Below are 18743 nucleotides of genomic sequence, written 5' to 3' on the forward strand. Positions count from 1 at the left end.
CCAGGCCACATGATCTGACAGGGCAGAGCTGGGGGCCTAGCCACATTCCCTCCCCAGCAGGCTGTTTCTTTCTGCCAAGGATTGAAAGTGAAAAGCGAATAGGAGAATACGCCTGCCCTGCTGTGCCCAGGAAATGGGTCAGCTGTCAAAGTCCAAGCACAATGCAGTGAGCTCCTCTTCATGGACCAGATAGAGAGCAGAACAACAACTGATATTTTCTACAATTTCTGACAAGTGGTGGATACCCAGAGTTAAGGGGTAGAAAGGAATGAAAACAGTGCAGTGTCTTCCCTTGAACCAGAGGCATGGAATCATGAAGAGACAGTACATGGAATACCTTCCATCCAGAGTATTCATCTGCATTGTTCACACATCCTATAACCAATGAAACCCCAAAAGAGTCTCCCAACAGAAATGTACGGGTAACCGAACATTGTGGACACAACTTAACATAATAGCTGGTTATTAATAAACAAACTGTGAACCAAAGAAGTCTACCCACTTGATTAGAAAGCTTCCTTAAGGGCAGCCCCGGTAGCGCAGTGGTTTAGCGCAGCCTGCAGCCCAGGGTGTGATCCTGGAGACCCAGGATGGAGTCCCACGTTGGGCTCCCTGCATGGAGCCTGCTTCTCCGAAGCTCTGCCTGTGTCTCTGCCTCTCTCTCTCTCTGAATGAATAAACAAATAAATCTTAAAAAAAAGAAAAGAAAAGAAAGCTTCCCTAAGTCATGTTTGTGTTAAAGAGACAATCAAAACTCCAATTACAGACATACAGAGAAATAACCCTTACAAGAAAATGCCTCATGAAATTTGATATGGCCAAAGCTGCTCTCAGAGAAACATTCATAGACTTCAATATATTTTAAGTAAACAAAAAAAATGAAAATGAACTCAGCACTTGACTCAAAAAGCTAAAAAGAGCTTCAAAACAAAACAGACCTACAGCAAAGCAAAGTGGAAGGAATTACTAAAATATAAATTAGTGTATTTAACTAAGGAGAGAGTAAAACTTGCTGACTGAATGTAAGAGCTGATTTTTCTTTTGAAAACACAAAATAGAAGGATAAACCTCTCGCAGTTCTAATCAACAAAAGGGTGGAATAAAGGGAAGGAGGAAGGAGGTTGGGAGGGAGGGAATGAAGGGAGAAGTAGGGGGAAGATGGTAGGAGGGAGAAAATGCAAAAATACAGCTACTAGGAATGAAAAAGGGAATCCAGTCTCAGATATAGAAAAGAAATCAACTATAAATAAAAGAATCAACTATATAAATCTGTGCTACAAGGTCCAAAAGCATTTGAACAGGGATTTTATTTAGAAAATATAAATAACCAAAATAAACAAAAAATGTTTAAACCCCCAAAAGACCAATAACCATAGTGCAAATTAAAGTTGACAGCCAACCAAACCTTAGGGAAAAATTAAACCAACTCCTGGCTGAGACAGTTTCTAAAATGAATTATTCCAAGCCTTGGAGAATAAGATAATTTTATAAGATATTTAAACTATTTCAACTATGCAATTCATATTGGAAACCTTTCCTATTCGTTTTACAAAGCTGACATAACTATGATTTATAAATGTGACAAATCTGTCCCCTAATAAAAAGTACAGATAAATTCTTACTTATGAATATGGATGAAAAATACCCTAAGCAACTTATCAGTAGAATGAACCCAGAAGCATTTTAAGGCACAATTGAGTCTGACCCAGTGGGATTTATTCCAGAAACATGAGGATGATTTAGCTCAGGAAAGCTAATAAGTCAACACATTAATAGGTCCAAGGAGGAAAGGAATTTGATGATCTTGCTAGATATAGGAAAGCTTTCAATGAAATTTAATATCCATTCTCGCTGTACACTCTTGGCAATTAATGCGAGAGGAGAGGAGCATACTGTTCATGATGAAGAATATCCAAACCATTGAAATTTAGAGCCAATTTCAGACTCAGTAAAACATTAGAGGCCTTCTCATTAAAATGAAGATCAAGCCAAGGACAACTGCTATTATTTAATGTTGCTTTGCCCCTTTCAGAAAACACAATAAGATAAGAAAATAAATAAAAGATACATTAGAAATGAAGAGCTAGAATGTTCCTTGTGCAGGTAATCTGATTAATTTCTTAGGTTTTCTAGGAGGCCAAACTGAAAAGCTGTTCAAACTAGTAAGAAAGAATTCACTTATCAATTATTTAATATTCATTTTTAAAAAAATGAACAGCTTAGCTATCTACCTCCCCTGGGTACAAAGTGTCCTTGTCCCCAAAGATATCCCCCCCCATGTGGAGCAGGTGCCGGATGCTCAGTCCAGCGGCAGCAGTAGGGAGAGGTGTGTGTGAGCAGCTGTCCCGGGACCTCCCAGCTCTGCAGGTGGCCCCACCTTTGGCCAAGGATACAAGGGCCACCCAGGTCAGCCACCCGGCCACACACCGTGACACTGCACCGCTGCACCCTCCAGGCTGGCACTAGCCTCCCCTGGGAACCCGCAGGGGCGCTCCTCCAAGGCCGCTGCCCACGGCTCACAGGAAGGCCCGCTCCGGGAGCAGAATGCACGTCAGCTCCTCCTGCTCCCCGGCACTGCTGCAGCCGTGACCCTGGAGCCTGGAGCCCCGAGCCCCCCTTCCCCTGGGTTACTGGCGCGGCGACCTCTTGAAGGCCAAGTGAGACCCAGTCCTGGGACTGGGGACACTGACTCAGTGGCCAGCCCCACCTCAGGCAGGGGGTAGCCGTGACATCTGGGAACTGCTGCGGCTGGGCCTCGGCAGGCAGGTGGGTGTGAGCAGGACAGCGAAGGCGGCTTGTTCCACTGCAGGCTGAGGTGCCCGCCAGTGGCTTTGCCAGAGAAACGCCACCGAGGACAGGAGGCCACAGGGCTGAAGCCCTCGCAAGCCTGGGACTATCCTGAGGGGAGAGACTGAGAGACCCCACTAAAGGTCGATGGCTGCCTTACTCCTCCTGAGACCCTGAAACACCACTGCCTTTGTCCACATGCTCCCACCTGACTGCTTGCCCTGGGGCCCCTCCACCTGTCTGCCGCTGGGGGCCCTTTGTCCTGGAGACCACAGGGACCCGGACAGTCCAAAACCCAGCATAATGGAGGCATCCTGGTCTGGGAGCCAGTTCTACACCCAACCTCCTACCTAAACACAAGTAAGCCAGGCTACTGTGGGCCTCAGTTTCCCCATGTGTAAAACAAGGAGGCAGAACTAAGCAGTCTCCTCGGGCCATGTCCAGTTCTCATGTTTATTCCTTCCTTCCCTCACTTAGTCAGTCAACAAACATCCATGAGGCCCTACTGACCTGTGCTGCATACCTGGAAATGGAAGAACCCATGGGCCTCAGTATCTGCCAGAGCAGACAGGTGCAACACCACCATGCAGCGTGAGCAACTCAGGACCAGAGTCTGTGCTGAATGCTGAGGAAGCACAAGGGTGGAGAGGACTAACTCTGTAGGAAGGAGTCAAGGAAGGCTTCCTGGAAAAGGTGATTTTGAGATGGGCTCCCAAGGATGACGAGGGATTTTCCAGGAGGTTAGGAGAAGTAAGAGCATGGAGACAGGACAGGTCTCCTGGCTGACGCAGCAGTGCTGACAGACGCAGCCATCCTCTGGTCACTCCTCAGCAGCTCCCCTGGAGGATAAGGCCCACAAAGCCCAGAGGTACAGAGGGTATGGGCAGCCTCCACAGAGACCCCAACCCCAACACAGGCCACACAATGCCTGAGCCAAACCCTATGCATTCCAAGGCCAGCCTGTGACTGTCCCCCAAGCAGCCCTCACGACTGCCTAGCCCTTGAAGACCAGACTATGGCGGTCCTGTGCTTACTAGGTAGGCAGGCCATGCTGTCCCCAGGACTTCTGCCAGTCCCTGATACACACAGCAGCCAGGTCAACACCGGACTCTACAGTGCCCTTGGCCCACCCTGCTGTCCCTGGGGAAACTCACACAAAGGGTCCCCATCCCAGCAGGCAGGACCAGCAAGCTGGCAGTGTGGTGCCCAGGCCAAGCTGCCCAGAGGCAGCAGGCACTGGCGTGAGCTGTACAGCCAGAAGGCAGCAAGGGGGCAGCAAGGGGCCCATAGGATGGGAGACGCCAGGGCTCCAAATCAGCACTCCACGCCAGACCTCCGCCCTCCCATTGCCAGGTGACATCTCCCCTGGGAGGATGTCAAACTGTTTCTGCCTCCTGCCCACCTCAACGGTGCTCCCTGCATCTTTCCTCACCTTTTGCTAGGGGCAATGTCCTTCTTCCTGGGGTCAACCTGCCCCTTGCTGCCCCCAGTGCCACCTCTCCGCTCTCCCCGCCCCCCGCAAGGCCTCTCACCAAGCTTCAGGGCGCTTCTGGATGGGCCCTTCTGCCCTGCACCGCAGCTCCCTGACCTGAGCCCCTGGGTCACGCTGCTGGCTCCCCTTCCTGTCCCTCTGGCCTGCTCTGCTCCTGACACCCAGCCTCTATCTGTCCTCTGGACACATAGGTGGCTTCCTCTTCAAAGTCCTGGCTAGCACTTTCCCAGTGTGCCCTCCAATCCCACTACCACCTCCTTCCCTTCTTCCCCTCTGCTCTTCCTGCACACCGCACATGGCACACGTTCTGAGGTGTCCCCTCACCATACTACCCCAGGTGCAAACAGCAGTGGGGGTCAGTACACTGGGCCCTTCTAGCCAGTCTGAGCAGGATGGTCACTGCCCATCCTAGTGATACTGAACAGGGCCACGCGACTCATCTGGCTCAAGAGCAGGGAGCAGAAGTGCAGGCGGCACTCTGAGCTGGGGATTACCACGCTAGTGCAGGAGCCTCTCTTCCACTCCACACAGGGCCTCAGGAAGGCTTGGGGCAGGATCCAAATTGCAGTGTTGTTAAAACCCACTGGGTTCACGGGGTTGATCTGTTTCTGCAGATACCCTGAGTTATTCTGACCCATGTACTCTCCCTAGGTCCCATTCCTCTTTCTCACCTTACCTTTTCTCTTTATCATCACCATGCAACATTCCACATCATATTTAATTTTTTTCTAAGTTTTTTTTTTTTTTAAGGAATTTCTGCACCGAACATGCAGCTCAGGAGTCGCACGGTCATCCAATAGAGCCAACCAAGCACCCCTCATGTTGTATCTACTGATGGTGCTTTCCCCTATTCTCACTTGCTAGAAGGTGGGCTCCATGAGGACAGGGAATGTGGTGTTTGGTCCCCTGCTGAATCCACAGAACCTGCACACAACAGGTGTTCAATCAATGTGTGCTGAACAAGTGATGAATGAAGAAACAAACAAACTAGGCCTGCGACTTTGGCACAGCCAGGGCTGGCCAGCTCAGCGGAGGCCCCCCTCTGTGTCCCTGCCTCCCCCCCACACACACTGGGCCTGAGCTCCCAGGTCTGTGGGGCCAGCTGCATGAGAAGGGGGCTGGGAACAGAGGCAGCTCCTCGTACCTGAGTCACACTGCCAATCTGTTTCAAAGGGTGGATTCTAATAAACAGCCATGGAAATGCAGCACGCTGCCTCATGATCAAGATTACATCCAGGACATGTTCTGTCTCCTTTGCAGCAGCAAGGACGCTACCCCTCGCCTTGGAGCCCACACTCCTTGAAGCCCCACCCTGGAGCTCACTCTCCTTAAATATACGGGCATTTGTAGGCCCACACAGGCACCACCCTGCCCCCATACACACCTCTCCCTCCTTCTCCCTCTCTCACTCACACACACATCCCATATATAAACACGCCTGCATTTTCACATACTCTCACTCTCGCCCACACATGGCACACACACATACACACCTCCCACGAGCCCACTTCGTCACAGACCTCCTCCTCTCCCCCACCTCCTCCAGGGCAAACAGGTGGTTCTGCACCCCTCAAGTCTGGGAAAGGATCCAGGGTTGTCCGGGCTCAACAAACCTGACTGCCAGTCCCAAGGCAGCCACCCTCCTCCCGGTCATGCTGCTGGGGCTGCTGTCTCCTGCCTCCCTGGCCCTATTCACACCACAAGGGCCCCTGCGACGCGTGCAGGTGCCCCTCAGCCATAGACGCTCACTAGTATCAGCAAGCCGAGCCAGGAAGAGCAGTAGCAGCCCAGGGCATCCACCCATTCCGAGCCCTGGCGCCGCCCACCTGGCAGCAGGTGCCCCAGCCGAGACCTGCAGAGGGAGTGGCTCCCTAGGGCAGGCTCCTTCGGAGCCGAGCAGGGCCAGGCTGGTGCGGAGGGTCCACGGACTGCCGGAGGACAGCGCCTCTTCCCGAGCTCTCGGCGGCGCAGGAACCCCTGCCCGCGGTCTTGCCGCCACCGAGGGCTCGGCCTGCGTGCGCCCCCACGTCGCCGCCTCGCCATCCGGCACCTGCACCTGCCACGTGCCGCAGCCCTACCTGGGGCTCCAGAAACATCCTGGCCGCTGCTCCCCGCGCTGAGCCCCGGCGCCGTGAGCGCCCGGAGCGCGGCCGCTCGTCTCCCTGAGCGCCGAGGAAGCCCCGCCCCCGCCCCGCCCCCCGCGGGCTCCCCGGGGCCGCTGCCCTCCGGCTCGCTCGGGGCCCCGCGCGGGGCGGGGCGGGGCGGGGCACCCGAGGGCCTGGGTGGGGCCGAGGCCCGCGGGGTCGCGCCAGAAACGGGGCGGGGGCAGGGGCGGGAAGGGGGCGGGAAGGGGCCGAGGGGCGGGGCGGGGAGGGAAGGGGCCGAGGGGCGGGGCGGGGCCGAGGGGCGGGGCCGAGGGGAGGGGCGGGGCTGAGGGGCGGGGCGGGAAGGGGTAGGGAAGGGGCAGAGGGGCGGGGCGGGGCCGAGGGGCGGGGCCGAGGGGAGGGGAGGGGCCGAGGGGCGGGGCCGAGGGGCGGGGCGGGGTGGAAAGGGGTAGGGAAGAGGCCGAGGGGCGGGGGGGCGGGGCCGAGGGGCGGGGCGGGGCCGGGGGCGGGGCCGAGGGCGGGGCGGGGAGGGAAGGGGCCGAGGGGCGGGGCGGGGCCGAGGGCGGGGCCGAGGGGCGGGGCGCCGCCCGGCTTGGGCGAGGAGGGCAAGTGCGGGCGAGGGCGCAGGGGCCCTGCGCGGGGCCTCGGGGCGCTGGGAGCGCAGGGGCGCGGGCCGTGCCGTCCGTCTGGCGGCCGCACCAGCGCGTCAGTGCTGCGGGGCGCGATGAGCCACCGGGCGCTGGGGGGCTCTGTGGGTCGGGACTCGGTGCGGGGTACGAGCAGATGCGTCGGCGAGATCCCGCTCGCGGAGAGCCCCGCTGTGACCCCATCTCCTCCCTTTGAGCCTCTCTTCCACCTTTGCGACCTCACCTCATCGTTGACATCCACTACAGAGCAGGTGCTTGGCCAGCACTTGGCTTGAATGCTTCCCTTGACGGGGCGCTCACTCTGGTCGCAAGCGTCACACGGAACTCTGTTCTTCCATTTCCTTGAGTGAACACGGGGGCTATGGCAGCTGCTTTTGTGGGAGGACTAATCTGAGACATGGCGTGGGGCGGGCCTGGCACATGGCACTCCGAAGGAATCCTGTCAGGTGACACGTCACCCCCTCCATCGTGTGCCTGCCGTGGACCCCAACCTGGGCTCTGATAATTTGGATGGAAAAGATGGACTGAGCCAAGAGCACCTTCCCTGGGAGACCTGGAACTGGAGGGCTCCGAGGCTGAGGTGGGAAACCAAATGGGGGAGTCACCACTAGGGAGGAGCAGGGAGATTCTCAGCTTGCACGCTACAGAGAGGAGAGGATGCCCAGAGATAGGCTGAGATAAGCCCAAGAGAGTTCACTCGCAAGCCCTGGGGCACGGAGGGGCAGAGGTGACTCTGTGTCCACACCAGGCCCACAGGCCCACCCTCTGTCCAGCAGCCTGGTGAAACAGCATCTCTCCTCCCAGTTACCCCTTCTTGTTGGCCTGCTCTCTTAACAGTCCCAAGATTGGTCACCAGGCTGAGTTCAGGGGATGGTTATTTCTGTCTTGCATAATTAGGGGCTGTGCAGGGTCCCCTCACCTACCTCCCCCTAGAAGATGCAAGAGTTTGGAAACAGGTGTCTATCTCTTGGAGCTCTGCCCACCAACCCCTCACTCTCTGTTAGGACTGGAGCCCAGGTCTCACTGCTCTAGCACCTGGCACTGTTAACTGCAGCCTCGTGCAGCTCCTACGGATGGGCAGTGGGGGGGTGGGAAGAAGCACAGGCAGAAATGGCCAGGGCCACAGACCATTGGCACATCAGCCCTCCAAGCTTTCACGTTGCCCTTTCCCCCTGCTGCTTCTGCATCTCATTTCAGGCCAGCTGGAAGATACAAAGTTTATGGTGGCCTCTGCAGGTGACTTGTAGCACTGGGACTAGCCTGGCTTTTGGGTCCTGCACCTGTCTGTCCACCCTATCCTTTCAGATGGCTCCAGAGCACCAAGAAGGGTGAAGCCTGGGTTCTTGCCCTGGGGAAGCCTGCCAGGCACCCTGTGATCCTCAGCTCTAACTGTCAACCCTGTGTTATATCTGGGCCCTAAGGTGGCCACAGTATGGTCTCAGGAAGTCCATGTGGGCAATTAACACGCCTGCCACCCCCTGCTCCCAGAACAAGTCTTCTCCTCTGCTGGTCTAAACGGTACAGCCCAGAGGGGGTGGCTGAGCTGATATGCAGCTCCATAGCACCTTCCTGTACAGTCACAGAGCCATTTCTCCCAGGTGTTCACCTACAGATTTCACCAGCATCCCCAAGGACCAAAATAAGGTAGATGATTCCCCAGGAGGAAGGAGGGCCCTTCTGCCCATTGTCTCAACAATGGGAATGTCCCTATAGACACAGAGGGCATTCTCTCCTTTGCTCACAGGTGTGACCTCAGCATTCATGTATGAATCTGGACTATATCTATACCCTTCCTGGTGCCCAAAGAGGTGGGGGGATGGGCATGCCAGGGCTGACCCCTGCTGGCCTGTTCCCTAGCTTGAAGCTGTGGGTAGAGCTGGGTGCAGGGAGTAAGATCCTGTAGGGAGGGCTTATGGAGACTGCCAGGTTTGGCTTTAGAAAGTAGAGAATGATCCAGGTGTAGAATGGCCAGTAGACATCTCCTGGGAGCTTCTGGAAAGACAAGGTACAGAGGATGGATACCCCAGATGATGACAGCTGCATGTGAGGCCAAGAACCGCGTCTCCATCCGGTGACCATGAGAGGACACTCCGAGGAAGGCAAAGAGCAGGGAAGCCATGACAGTGACCCTGGACACCCTCGCCAGTGCAGACATCTGAGACAGAGGGGACCCTGGGACAGGAGGCTAGACCTACTGCAACAGACTTCTGATCCGTGTCCCTCCTTCCACCTACACTTGAGGCTCAAGGTGAGGGGCCTGTTCAGTCTGCATCAGGGCCCATCCTCCTCTGCCTAAAACTCCCAATGAAGGAAAGCCAGAGTCCCAGTGACCCGACGACTTGTCCCCATCTGAAGCCTGCCACATTCCACTGAGCCCTTGCTCGCTGTGTGCCAGCCCCCAAAGGCCTGTCCTCCCTCCCTCCCCCTGCATCAGCAAGGCTCTCCCTGGAGGTCCTTACAGACACGTCACCTGCCCAGTGACATATTTACAGACTTTAACCTCCACTGCGGCACTTCCTGCCCCCTTTTCTCCTTACTGTACTGCAGTCCACACATTCCTATTTGCTCATTAATCTCTAGGGAGAACTCGGCCTCCATGAGTACAGGCCCTTTGTCTCTCCTGCTCACTGCTGTGCCCCAATAATTGTGATGTTTGTGCATGGGGGCACTCGGCACTGATCTGTTGAATAAGTGTCTGTGTGTGTCTGTGCATATATGTGCAGATACAAATGTAGATGTAGATATCCAGCATGGGCCTCATATCCACAATATATGAAGAACTCCAACAAATCAAAAGTGTCAAAAGACTCAATTTTGAAAAAATGGGCAAGTTGAAGAGGCATTGCATAAAAAAGGATCTCTAACATGGTGATAAATGTAAGAAAAAGGAAATAACACTCAACCTCATTCGTCATCAGGGAAGGGAAATTAAAACCACAGTGTGACGCTGCCGTACACCCACCAAAATGGCTAAAATGAAAAGGCAGAAAGTGCCAAGTGCCAGGGAGGCTGTGGCCCAGTGGAAACTCTGAGCAGCTGGCAGTGGGAGCAAGAACTGGTAGGGTCCCATGGGAAGATGGTCCACTTGTGCCTGGAAAGCCCAGGAATTCCTCCCTGGGTGTAGCCCCCGTAGAAATGCTGACATATTCACACCAAAAGGCACATCGAGGAGCATTTATAGCAGCACTATTCACAATGGCACTAACTGGGATGCTGCCGGCTGCCCTCCACGTGAGCTGCGGGGTATTCATCCAGGAGAGCCCCACAGCAATGAGGCTAGACAGAGTCAACCACCCACAAGGACCAATCTCACCAAATCATGTGCAGCTAAAAAAGCCAGGCACGAAAGCCAGGCACATGGGATCAGGATCCCGTGTACATCAAGCTCCGAGGGCGCTGCTGGGGTTGGGGCCAGTCACCCATGTATTCATCCCATGAAAAATCACCAGGGCTTCACGCTTGTGACTCAGGCACTTTTCTGGCTATATGGCACACTTTGAAACAATTTATGTTTAAAAAGTTGAGAACAATGTGGCACCTGGGTGGCTCAGCAACTGAGCATCTGCCTTCGGCCCAAGGCATGATCCCGGGATCCTGGGATCAAGTCCCGCATCGGGCTACCTGCAGGGCGCCTGCCTCTGCCTCTCTCTCTCTCTGTGTCTCTCATGAATAAATAAATAAAATCTTAAAAAAAAAAATAAAGAAAAAGTTGAGAACAAAAAAGATAATGACATGGGTCAGGAAGAAGCCACCTGAGCTCAGGGACCTTCTGAGTACTCTGTGAGCCCCAGCTGAGGGAAGCTGATGTGGGAGAAGGAGCATCTCGGGGCCCCAGGGGCCTTAGCCTCCCACTCCGCATCTGCCCAAGAACAAAGGCCCCTCTGTGAAAACACCTGCTCCTGTCTTTTAAAAGGTACCACTTGCCAGGTGTTGGTTGGAAGATGGAAGGTGACCTAAATTGGGTTGACGGACCTCACAGAACAGAGGAAGCAGGAACCCAAGTGCCCCCACAGGGGGTGTCAACAAGGACAACGAAGGCCTTGCATAGGCCAAGACCTCAGAGGCCTGAGCTCTGGGGTCAGGGGAGGCCCGGCTGCCAGTTTGAATGGCAACTGCGAGACCACACAGGAGCAGGCACAGAGGGCAAGGGGGCAGATGACAGTGGGGCTCTGCTTCCTGCGCTGACTTCCAGCCCACTGGCCCCCTTGTCACCCAGAGTAGCTGTGTGGGCAGAGCTCCATCTCCAACCTCTCAGCGTCATGGGCAAGGCATGCTACTCTCTCAGTTATTGTTTCCGGGTATAAAGCAGGGTTTGAGACACACAACTGTGAGCGTGGTTGGCAAGACACAAAGTAAAATAAACTGAGCACTTCTAGAAACTTCTACTTCCCAGGGTCACACTGTCCAGAGGTTCTAGGCTCCCCTGGGAGATAGCCTGGGCTGTCTACACTCAGCAACACTCTTTTCCCAAGCCCTTGCTAAGAGCATTTACTAGGAACCTGCATGACACAGTGTGGCCTGTGAGCCGGTCAACTCCCTGAGTGGCCATGGTTCCCCTATGGAGCTCATACCCATGGGCTGTGTCTGCCACCGGGGGAGGGGAAGGAGTGCCAGTTCTCCTCAGCTTCGATGCAATCCCCAAGAGACCTGGACCAATCGGGCACTATCTGATGTCCACTGGGGAAGCCGCACAGGCCTCTGCATCTCCCTAAAACCGTCCCATTAACACTCACCTTGGGGGAATCACATTCTGAGCAAACAAATCACTATGGTTTTAGGCATCACTGAAGGAAATGGTGGGGGTAGGCAGAGTTGGGGAGGACAGCTAACCTTCTGGCCTCCCTCATACCACAGAGGTCAGGGCTCTGCCTAAATGAATGACCTCCCCCATCCCCATCTGGGGGCAGGAACCTCCCAGCCCTCTGCCTACCACCAGCACTTGTCCTTGCCCTGTGGCCCTCCCCTTCGTCCTGACATCATAACAGATTGGGGGCAAGCCGCCCACCTGCCCTGAGGGTGAGTAACTAACCATGTTTTTTGACCCAGCATGTAACTAACTACTCATAACTAACTCACAGACTCTTCCCAAAGCCAGGGTGCCCCTCCCCTCTGCCCAGCCCCTCCTGCCTTCTGTAGGCCTGCCCTTGCCCCTCCCAGTACCCAGGGATCAGAGGATGGCAGCAATACAGAGGGGTGAAGTGGGCTACATGGGGACTCAATGCCGGGGATGGGCATCACCCTTAGGGATGGTGCTGGAGTCCCTGAGGGGCTACCTTACCTCTGTACATCTCTATACCTCAACACTCACTTTGGGAAAACAGGATGTTCCCAAGGCCCTGGAGAGCCCTTGCCCAAAGACTAGAGGCCCTGGTGCACCTCCTTCCACTTGGCCTGGCTCTGGCTCACCCTCTCTGTCCATTCTGCCGGTGTCCTGGGTCTGCATCCAGAGGGCACAACTCCTCAGGGAGTCCTCACCAGTCCCAGGGGGGTCCGAGGTAGAGCCTGGGGGTACCAAGGGTGGAGGCTGAGAGGACACGAAGATCCTGGATCTCTGCAGGAGAGCCCTGCTCCTGCAAAGGGTGCCAGAAGGTACTAAGCTGTTAGAGAGGGATCCCTGGGTGGCGCAGCGGTTTAGCGCCTGCCTTTGGCCCAGGGCGCGATCCTGGAGACCCAGGATCGAATCCCACGTCAGGCTCCTGGTGCATGGAGCCCGCTTCTCCCTCTGCCTGTGTCTCTGCCTCTCTCTCTCTCTCTCTGTGACTATCATAAATTAATTAATTAATTAATTTTAAAAAAAGAACTTTAAGCTGTTAGAGAGAACACGCCCTTTGGAGGGAGAGCTGGGGGTGTATAAGGAGAACCATCGGTGCTCCTAGTCTGGCTTCTGCTTCTGGAGAGGGAGGAAAGGTAGGTAGGAGGGTGGTCCTTCTTCTGTCCTGGTGAGGTCCTGAGGTGGGACCCAGGCCAGGAGGAGGGAAGAAAAGACACAGACCTGGCTGTGGGTCCTGTCCTTCCAAGGAAGGGGTGGGGGTCAGATCCTAGCAGTGCTCTGGACCGGGGTATGTTCCCCCAGGTCCTGTTGCCCCTTCGCACTGAGTCTCCCTAGTCCTGGCTGGCAGAGGTGGTCAGAGTATGGACCATCGACCACTATACGGATCACCAGGCAGAGATGGAGTGACCTGACCCAGGACACTGCCCTGGTGCCCACCAGTGGTTAAGCTGGCCCAGGAACCAGCATGGGATGGGCAAGTGAATACCACCAGGGCTGCTGAAGGCCACACTCTGGCCCTTTCTACTACCCTACAAAAGGCCTCGGAGAGGCCACACTCAAGATTCCTGCTCATGAAGAAGTAAATTAATTTCTCACAAGTGAGGCTTCCCTTTGGGTGACAACCCTGGGCCGGGCCAGTTTACAGAGTGAGGTGGTTTTCCTGTCATTGTGTGAAACCAGCAGCCAGCATTCATCTTCTGAGAACAGAGGAGGAAAGGGAATGCTCTACTGAGGAAAGGTAGGAGAGAAGCACCCCCAAAGGAAGCCCAGACATGCCCCCCTGACAGGTGCCAGCAGCGGAAATGCAGAGGAAGCTGGCTGCTCACCACTGTCAGATTCCTGCCGGGCTGGAGAGGCAAGGCCCTATCTGTCAGGTGCCCCCCAAAAGTTTCCATTTGTCTGGCATGGGCATTGGCCACGCTGAAAGGCTGCCCTGACGTTGAGGGGCCTGGTTTCACCGGCAGTGGTTGTCTTCAGAGAATGCTCCCTTTGCCGAGGGGATACAGCCTCTAGATTTGGAAGCCGTGTTGCCAGAAAGCTGACCCTGGAGTGGTTGCTGGGAGGGCAGGTCTGTGGTGAGACTTCTGGGTTCTGTAGGGCCCTGGGCCAGGGAGGGGGGCAGAGACCCTGAGGCTGGGTCCCCCAAAGTGCATCACCTGAGCTAGGCCGTCCCCTGGCCTTGGGGGACAGCAGGCCACTCTGTCCAGGAGAGTGGTTGGTCCCTGGATGGTAGGGAAGCACAGGGGACTCGCAGTGAGCTGCGCATGGACTGTGGTGTCACTAGCAGACCGTCCTTGACCGGTTCACAGCTACTGTAAGCCTCAGTCCACCCTCCCCAGCCCGGAATGAAAACGACACACATAACATTCTTTCTCACAAGACGGTGCTGAGAGCCAAATACAGTTTGGAGGGCCCTGGTTCTCCTGTGGCCTTTCAGAAGAGAGAGGGCAGAGAGAGCTGAACCAGTAGCCTGGCAGGACAGGGAGGCCACATGACCGGCCCTGTCTGGGAGGGAGGAGGACATCCAATGAGCACCAAATCAGGGATGACATGGGGAGGAGGCACAGGGGCAGAGGACAGGACCCCTCTGTCTAGCCTGTCCCCTTACTCCATCCTACAGGGCGGGGGCAGAGGCCCAGAGAGATGCCCTGTTCCACTGCAGGGGCTGGGACGCCATCAGCACCCAAAGGAGGGGGTGCAGGACAGCCCAGCCCACTGTCCTCTGCTTCTGCCGCAGAGTGTCGTTCCCATCCACTTCATCTGACCTCACCTGCACAATGCCCCAGCCGTGTGGTCACTATGATTACAAGCACTGAGCAGGTGGCTCTCGGTGGAGCTGCTGTCTGGGTTTGCAAACCTGCAACCAATGCAGTTTGGCCACAACCTCCACAATGACACTTAGGTGAGGAGACAGGGCCCAGAGCATGGCCTGGAAGCTGCTTAAAGCTGCAGAACAGAGCGGTGCAAACATGGGGCCAGCTTAGCCCCCGAGAATCTCGTGGCCTCTGGCCTGTGCTCCCTGATGGGCTACAGGAGATCAGGGATCTGGATCAATGCTGGGCACACTGGGCTCCCTACTCAGGGCTTTTCAGTGTCTTGTAGATCCAATAAGGGTTGGAAATTCTAGTCTAATTAGAAAAAAGTCCTCCTTACCCCAGGAAGGCATGGTCACAAGCAGGAGGTAAGCTGGCTCTCGGCCCACTTACCCCTTGGCCTGTCACCCTTTTGTGGCAGCCCCACTCTGGAGGGAGCACTGGATAGAGCATTTCTCAAAGTTTTGATCACAGAGCTGCTTCCTCCCAAATGTTCCAAGAGACCCTGCAGCAGCTGAGGAAGACCCTTCTAAGGTCCCCCTACTGTCTGGCTATCTGGTGTGCCTGCCTGCTCGCCAGGGTCCCACTGTAGGTCCGCAGGACAGCCCTGCGGGAGGCCCCTGCCAGACAGGAAGCCAGAACCCGCAGGTCCCTTCAGTCATCTGAGAATCAGAATCTCCACCTGTACCGATGCCCTCCATCAGGAAATGCCTTAAAGTGTCATGGAGGATTAGTGATGTCTTTTCACACAAGACTTCCAAGAATCCGTCCATTTGCTTCTGCCTCCTAGAGGCCAAGAGGACAAGGTGTCTCCGGAAACTCTTCCTGGAGTCATGTGCTGTCCCGCTCCGCTGGCTCTGCAGGCCGTGGGTCCACGCTGGTCCCCCCGCCCCCCGCCAAGACTCAGTGGCATGGAGCTGCCACAGGGGTGAGGGTACCAGAAAAGGCGGGCAGGCTGGGCCAGGGGTTTCCTCTAGATAGAGGCTCTTAAACCTGAAAAATCTTCTCGGAATTTGCAGAAAAGGCACCTGCCAGACCCAGTCCCCAGAGATCCTGCCTCCCTGGGTGTGGGGTGCGGGGGAGACTCAAAACTCTTGGAGATGGCATCAGAACCCAGATTGGAGAGCTGGGCCATGGGACTGAAGGGCAATGCTCAGAGGGGACAATCAGAAGCCATTCAAGGAAAGGAGGGCAGAAACACAGGGCAGTGGAACCCAGTGAAACTCAGGGGGTGGAGGGCAGGTGTGTGGGAGGTCCAGGCAGAGAGTGAGGGGCCACCCCACAGGCAGGGACTGGGGCAGGTGACTTCCCCACATGAAACCTGTCATGACATAAACCAGACCCTCCTGAGGAGCCTGATAAAAGTATCTGTGGGGGTGGTGAGGGCAGGAGTTGTCAAGAGAAAGATAGAGGAAACCACTTCCCCCACAAAGCTCTTAACACCCACCCCATCACGTGCACAGAGGACACGGTATGAAGGTCCTTGTGCACCCTGCAGAGCTGCCACCTCTGAACCCAGAAAGGAGGGTGGTGGGGGGCTTCAGTCTTGTGCAAATAAGAATGCTGGAAAGCCCTCAACAAGGAGCAAATTGCTTCATGGCAACAAAAATCCCTGAGTAATCAATTTTCACCTGTAAAATTAATGTGAAAGGTAATACAGAGTGTTAGCACACCTGCCAGGGAAGGCCAGGGTAGGAGGAGGCCAGAAGTGGAGCCAGAGATGGGTTTCCACAAGGCACCTCACAGGACAGAAGTCACTTCTTGACAGCAGGCATGGCTTAAAGCACAACACACCCGTGTGTGTGTGTGTGTGTGTGTGTGTGTGTGCAAGAGTACACATACAACTTTTTATATGAGCACGTATGTGTGCCTGTAATTGCACATGTAGGCTTTGTGCAGGAGTGTGCACATGTGTTGCGTGCACACTCGTGTGTGGGTATGCAAGTGTGTGCCTGTATGTGTTTTTGTATGCATACACGTGTACATGTGCTCATAAAACCAACTGGTATATACACACTGAAAGGTTAATCAGGGTGCGTGCCGCATACTGGCCTCTTCTCATGCCCTCTTTGCTCTTCATTTATCTTTGTCAAGTACTTCCCAAATTTTCTCCAAAGAATGTGAATGGCTCTGTCATCAGCCTAATGCAAAGCATATTCTTTTTCTAAAACCGAGACTTGAGGCTTGAGCTAGCTGACAGGCTCCTGGAGACGGCAGACTTACTCCCACCAGCTGGTATATAACCAAAGCTTGGAGGGTGCCCAGGGCAGATGGGGGTAGGGAACGAGGAGGTCAGAGAAGCCGAGGACCATCGTGGAGGGGTGTCAGGAAAGGCTGTATCGGGTGGCACAACTGCATGGGAGTAGCACTATCCAGACATATAGGTGGGCTGGTGTCTCGTCTCTGTCATAAAGAACCTGGGAGAGTTTGACATGCTGCCTCACTCCTGGGTGTGTGTGGTCAGCAGTGCTCGTCACTCCTCTCCATGCATCCCACGAGCTTCTCCCTCCACCTAGGATAAACTCCTAAAATAGGATGTATCAGATCAAAGATTATGTGTATTATAAATTTTTTTAAGATTTTATTTATTTATTCACAAGAGACACAGAGGGAGAGAGAGAGGCAGAGACATAAGCAGAGAGAGAAGCAGGCTCCATGCAGACATGGGACTCAGTCCCACATCTCCAGTATCAGGCCCTGGGCTGAAGGCTACACTAAACCGCTGAGTCACCACGGCTGCCCGGTGTATTATAAATTTAAAGAGACATCACAGAAGTGCTCTCAAGAAAGGATGGTCAGGTATCAATGACATGGTAGAGCAAGCACCTCTGAAAACTCTCCCCATAAAATCTTTCTCCCCAAGAAAACTAGCAAAAATTATCAGAATCAACTTTTTTTAGAACTTTGTAATGAGTCAGGGACTTGGAGCAAATCAGGAAGCATCTATTCTCAAAACAAAAACAAAACCAAACCTAAGAATTGTAAGCTATGTGGCATTTAATTTGCCATAATCCCATCCTCCACTCAATTAGCTCCCCATGCCTTGAAAAACAAGACACCCTACCTGTCATGAAAATCAGTAGCCTAGAAGCCACTGCAGAGTGCAGAACAGGACTAAAACTTTTTCAAGCCCTCATTCTCAGAAAATTGTCATTATTTTACCTGTCTGGTGGTTCCCTGGAAGATCCCCTTTGCAAGGATGTCTGCATTTGACCTAACTTAGAGCTCATCCAATTGGAAAAGCCTATTCCCCTGGGTTGATTGTCAGAAACTTTAAAGATTTACTCTCTTAGCAACTTTCAGAAACAATTACAGGCATTTAACTTCACAGCTGCCTGAGGCAGTGAATAACAGCAGAGTAGACTAATCAAGGAGCTTAAAAGACAAAGCTCAGTAATGAGAGGTCCGTAGGGGCTGTAAGAAGTTGCAATGTATTCCTGGGGACCCAGAAGCCACGTGTATGCCCAGGCAAGTGCACATCCTTAGATAAGCCCTGGGAAGACCCTCTGCTGGCTCCAGCTGACTTGGAAGCAGGAAGTGAAGGCTAAGACAGAGCTGTCCACTACCTAGCCAAGAGCTGAAGGTGTGCCCCAACAGGCAAACAGAGCCCCTGGGCAGAGACTAAGAGACTTACTGGTTCCAGGCATTTAAGGAGCTCCTGCCCAATTATTAAATGACAACTAAGATAACCAAAAAGAAACTCTAGTGGCCACTCTGCAGAACTAATTCAGAAAAGTCTCTATACAAAGAAATCACAATGGCCTCAACAAACAGCAATAACAATAAATCCTGAAAAGTAAGAATAAATTATTTAGAATATCCAGTTTGCAACAAAAAATTAGAAGACATGCAAGAAAATAAAACCTACAAGCAAAAAAAGCAACCACTAACAACTGTCCCTGGGGAAGTCCAGACATTTGACTTATTTTTTGTAAGTAATCTCTACCCCTAATGTGGGACTCAAACTCATGACCTCAAGATGAAAAGTCTCACATTCTTCGAACTGAGCCAGCCAGATGTCCCCAGACACTTGACTCGTTAAAACAAAAAGTCAGCCATTTAAAATGTATTCAAAGAGGGATGCCTGGGTTGCTCAGCAGTTAAGCATCTGCCTTCAGCTCAGGGAGT

At 54.1% G+C, this 18743-nt stretch overlaps 1 protein-coding gene across 5 annotated transcripts in view; it reads right to left on the reverse strand.

Moving 5' to 3' along the window:
- The window catches only part of RASGEF1A (RasGEF domain family member 1A), a 155109-nt gene that overhangs the window by 25071 nt on the left and 111295 nt on the right, over nt 1-18743 (reverse strand). The window contains exon 1 of one of the 5 annotated variants that reach the window (XM_041745153.1): nt 6358-6458. The exons of 2 other annotated variants lie outside the window; for them this stretch is intronic. In XM_041745153.1, the coding sequence (XP_041601087.1) occupies nt 6358-6375 (18 nt within the window). In that variant the 5' untranslated portion in view covers nt 6376-6458. Of the gene's footprint in view, nt 1-502; nt 633-6357; nt 6459-18743 lie in introns of those variants that run through there. 2 more of the 5 variants (XM_041745155.1, XM_041745157.1) reach the window with 2 other exon arrangements.

The sequence above is a fragment of the Vulpes lagopus genome, chromosome 2 (assembly GCF_018345385.1).
Source record: "Vulpes lagopus strain Blue_001 chromosome 2, ASM1834538v1, whole genome shotgun sequence".
Taxonomy (NCBI): domain Eukaryota; kingdom Metazoa; phylum Chordata; class Mammalia; order Carnivora; family Canidae; genus Vulpes; species Vulpes lagopus.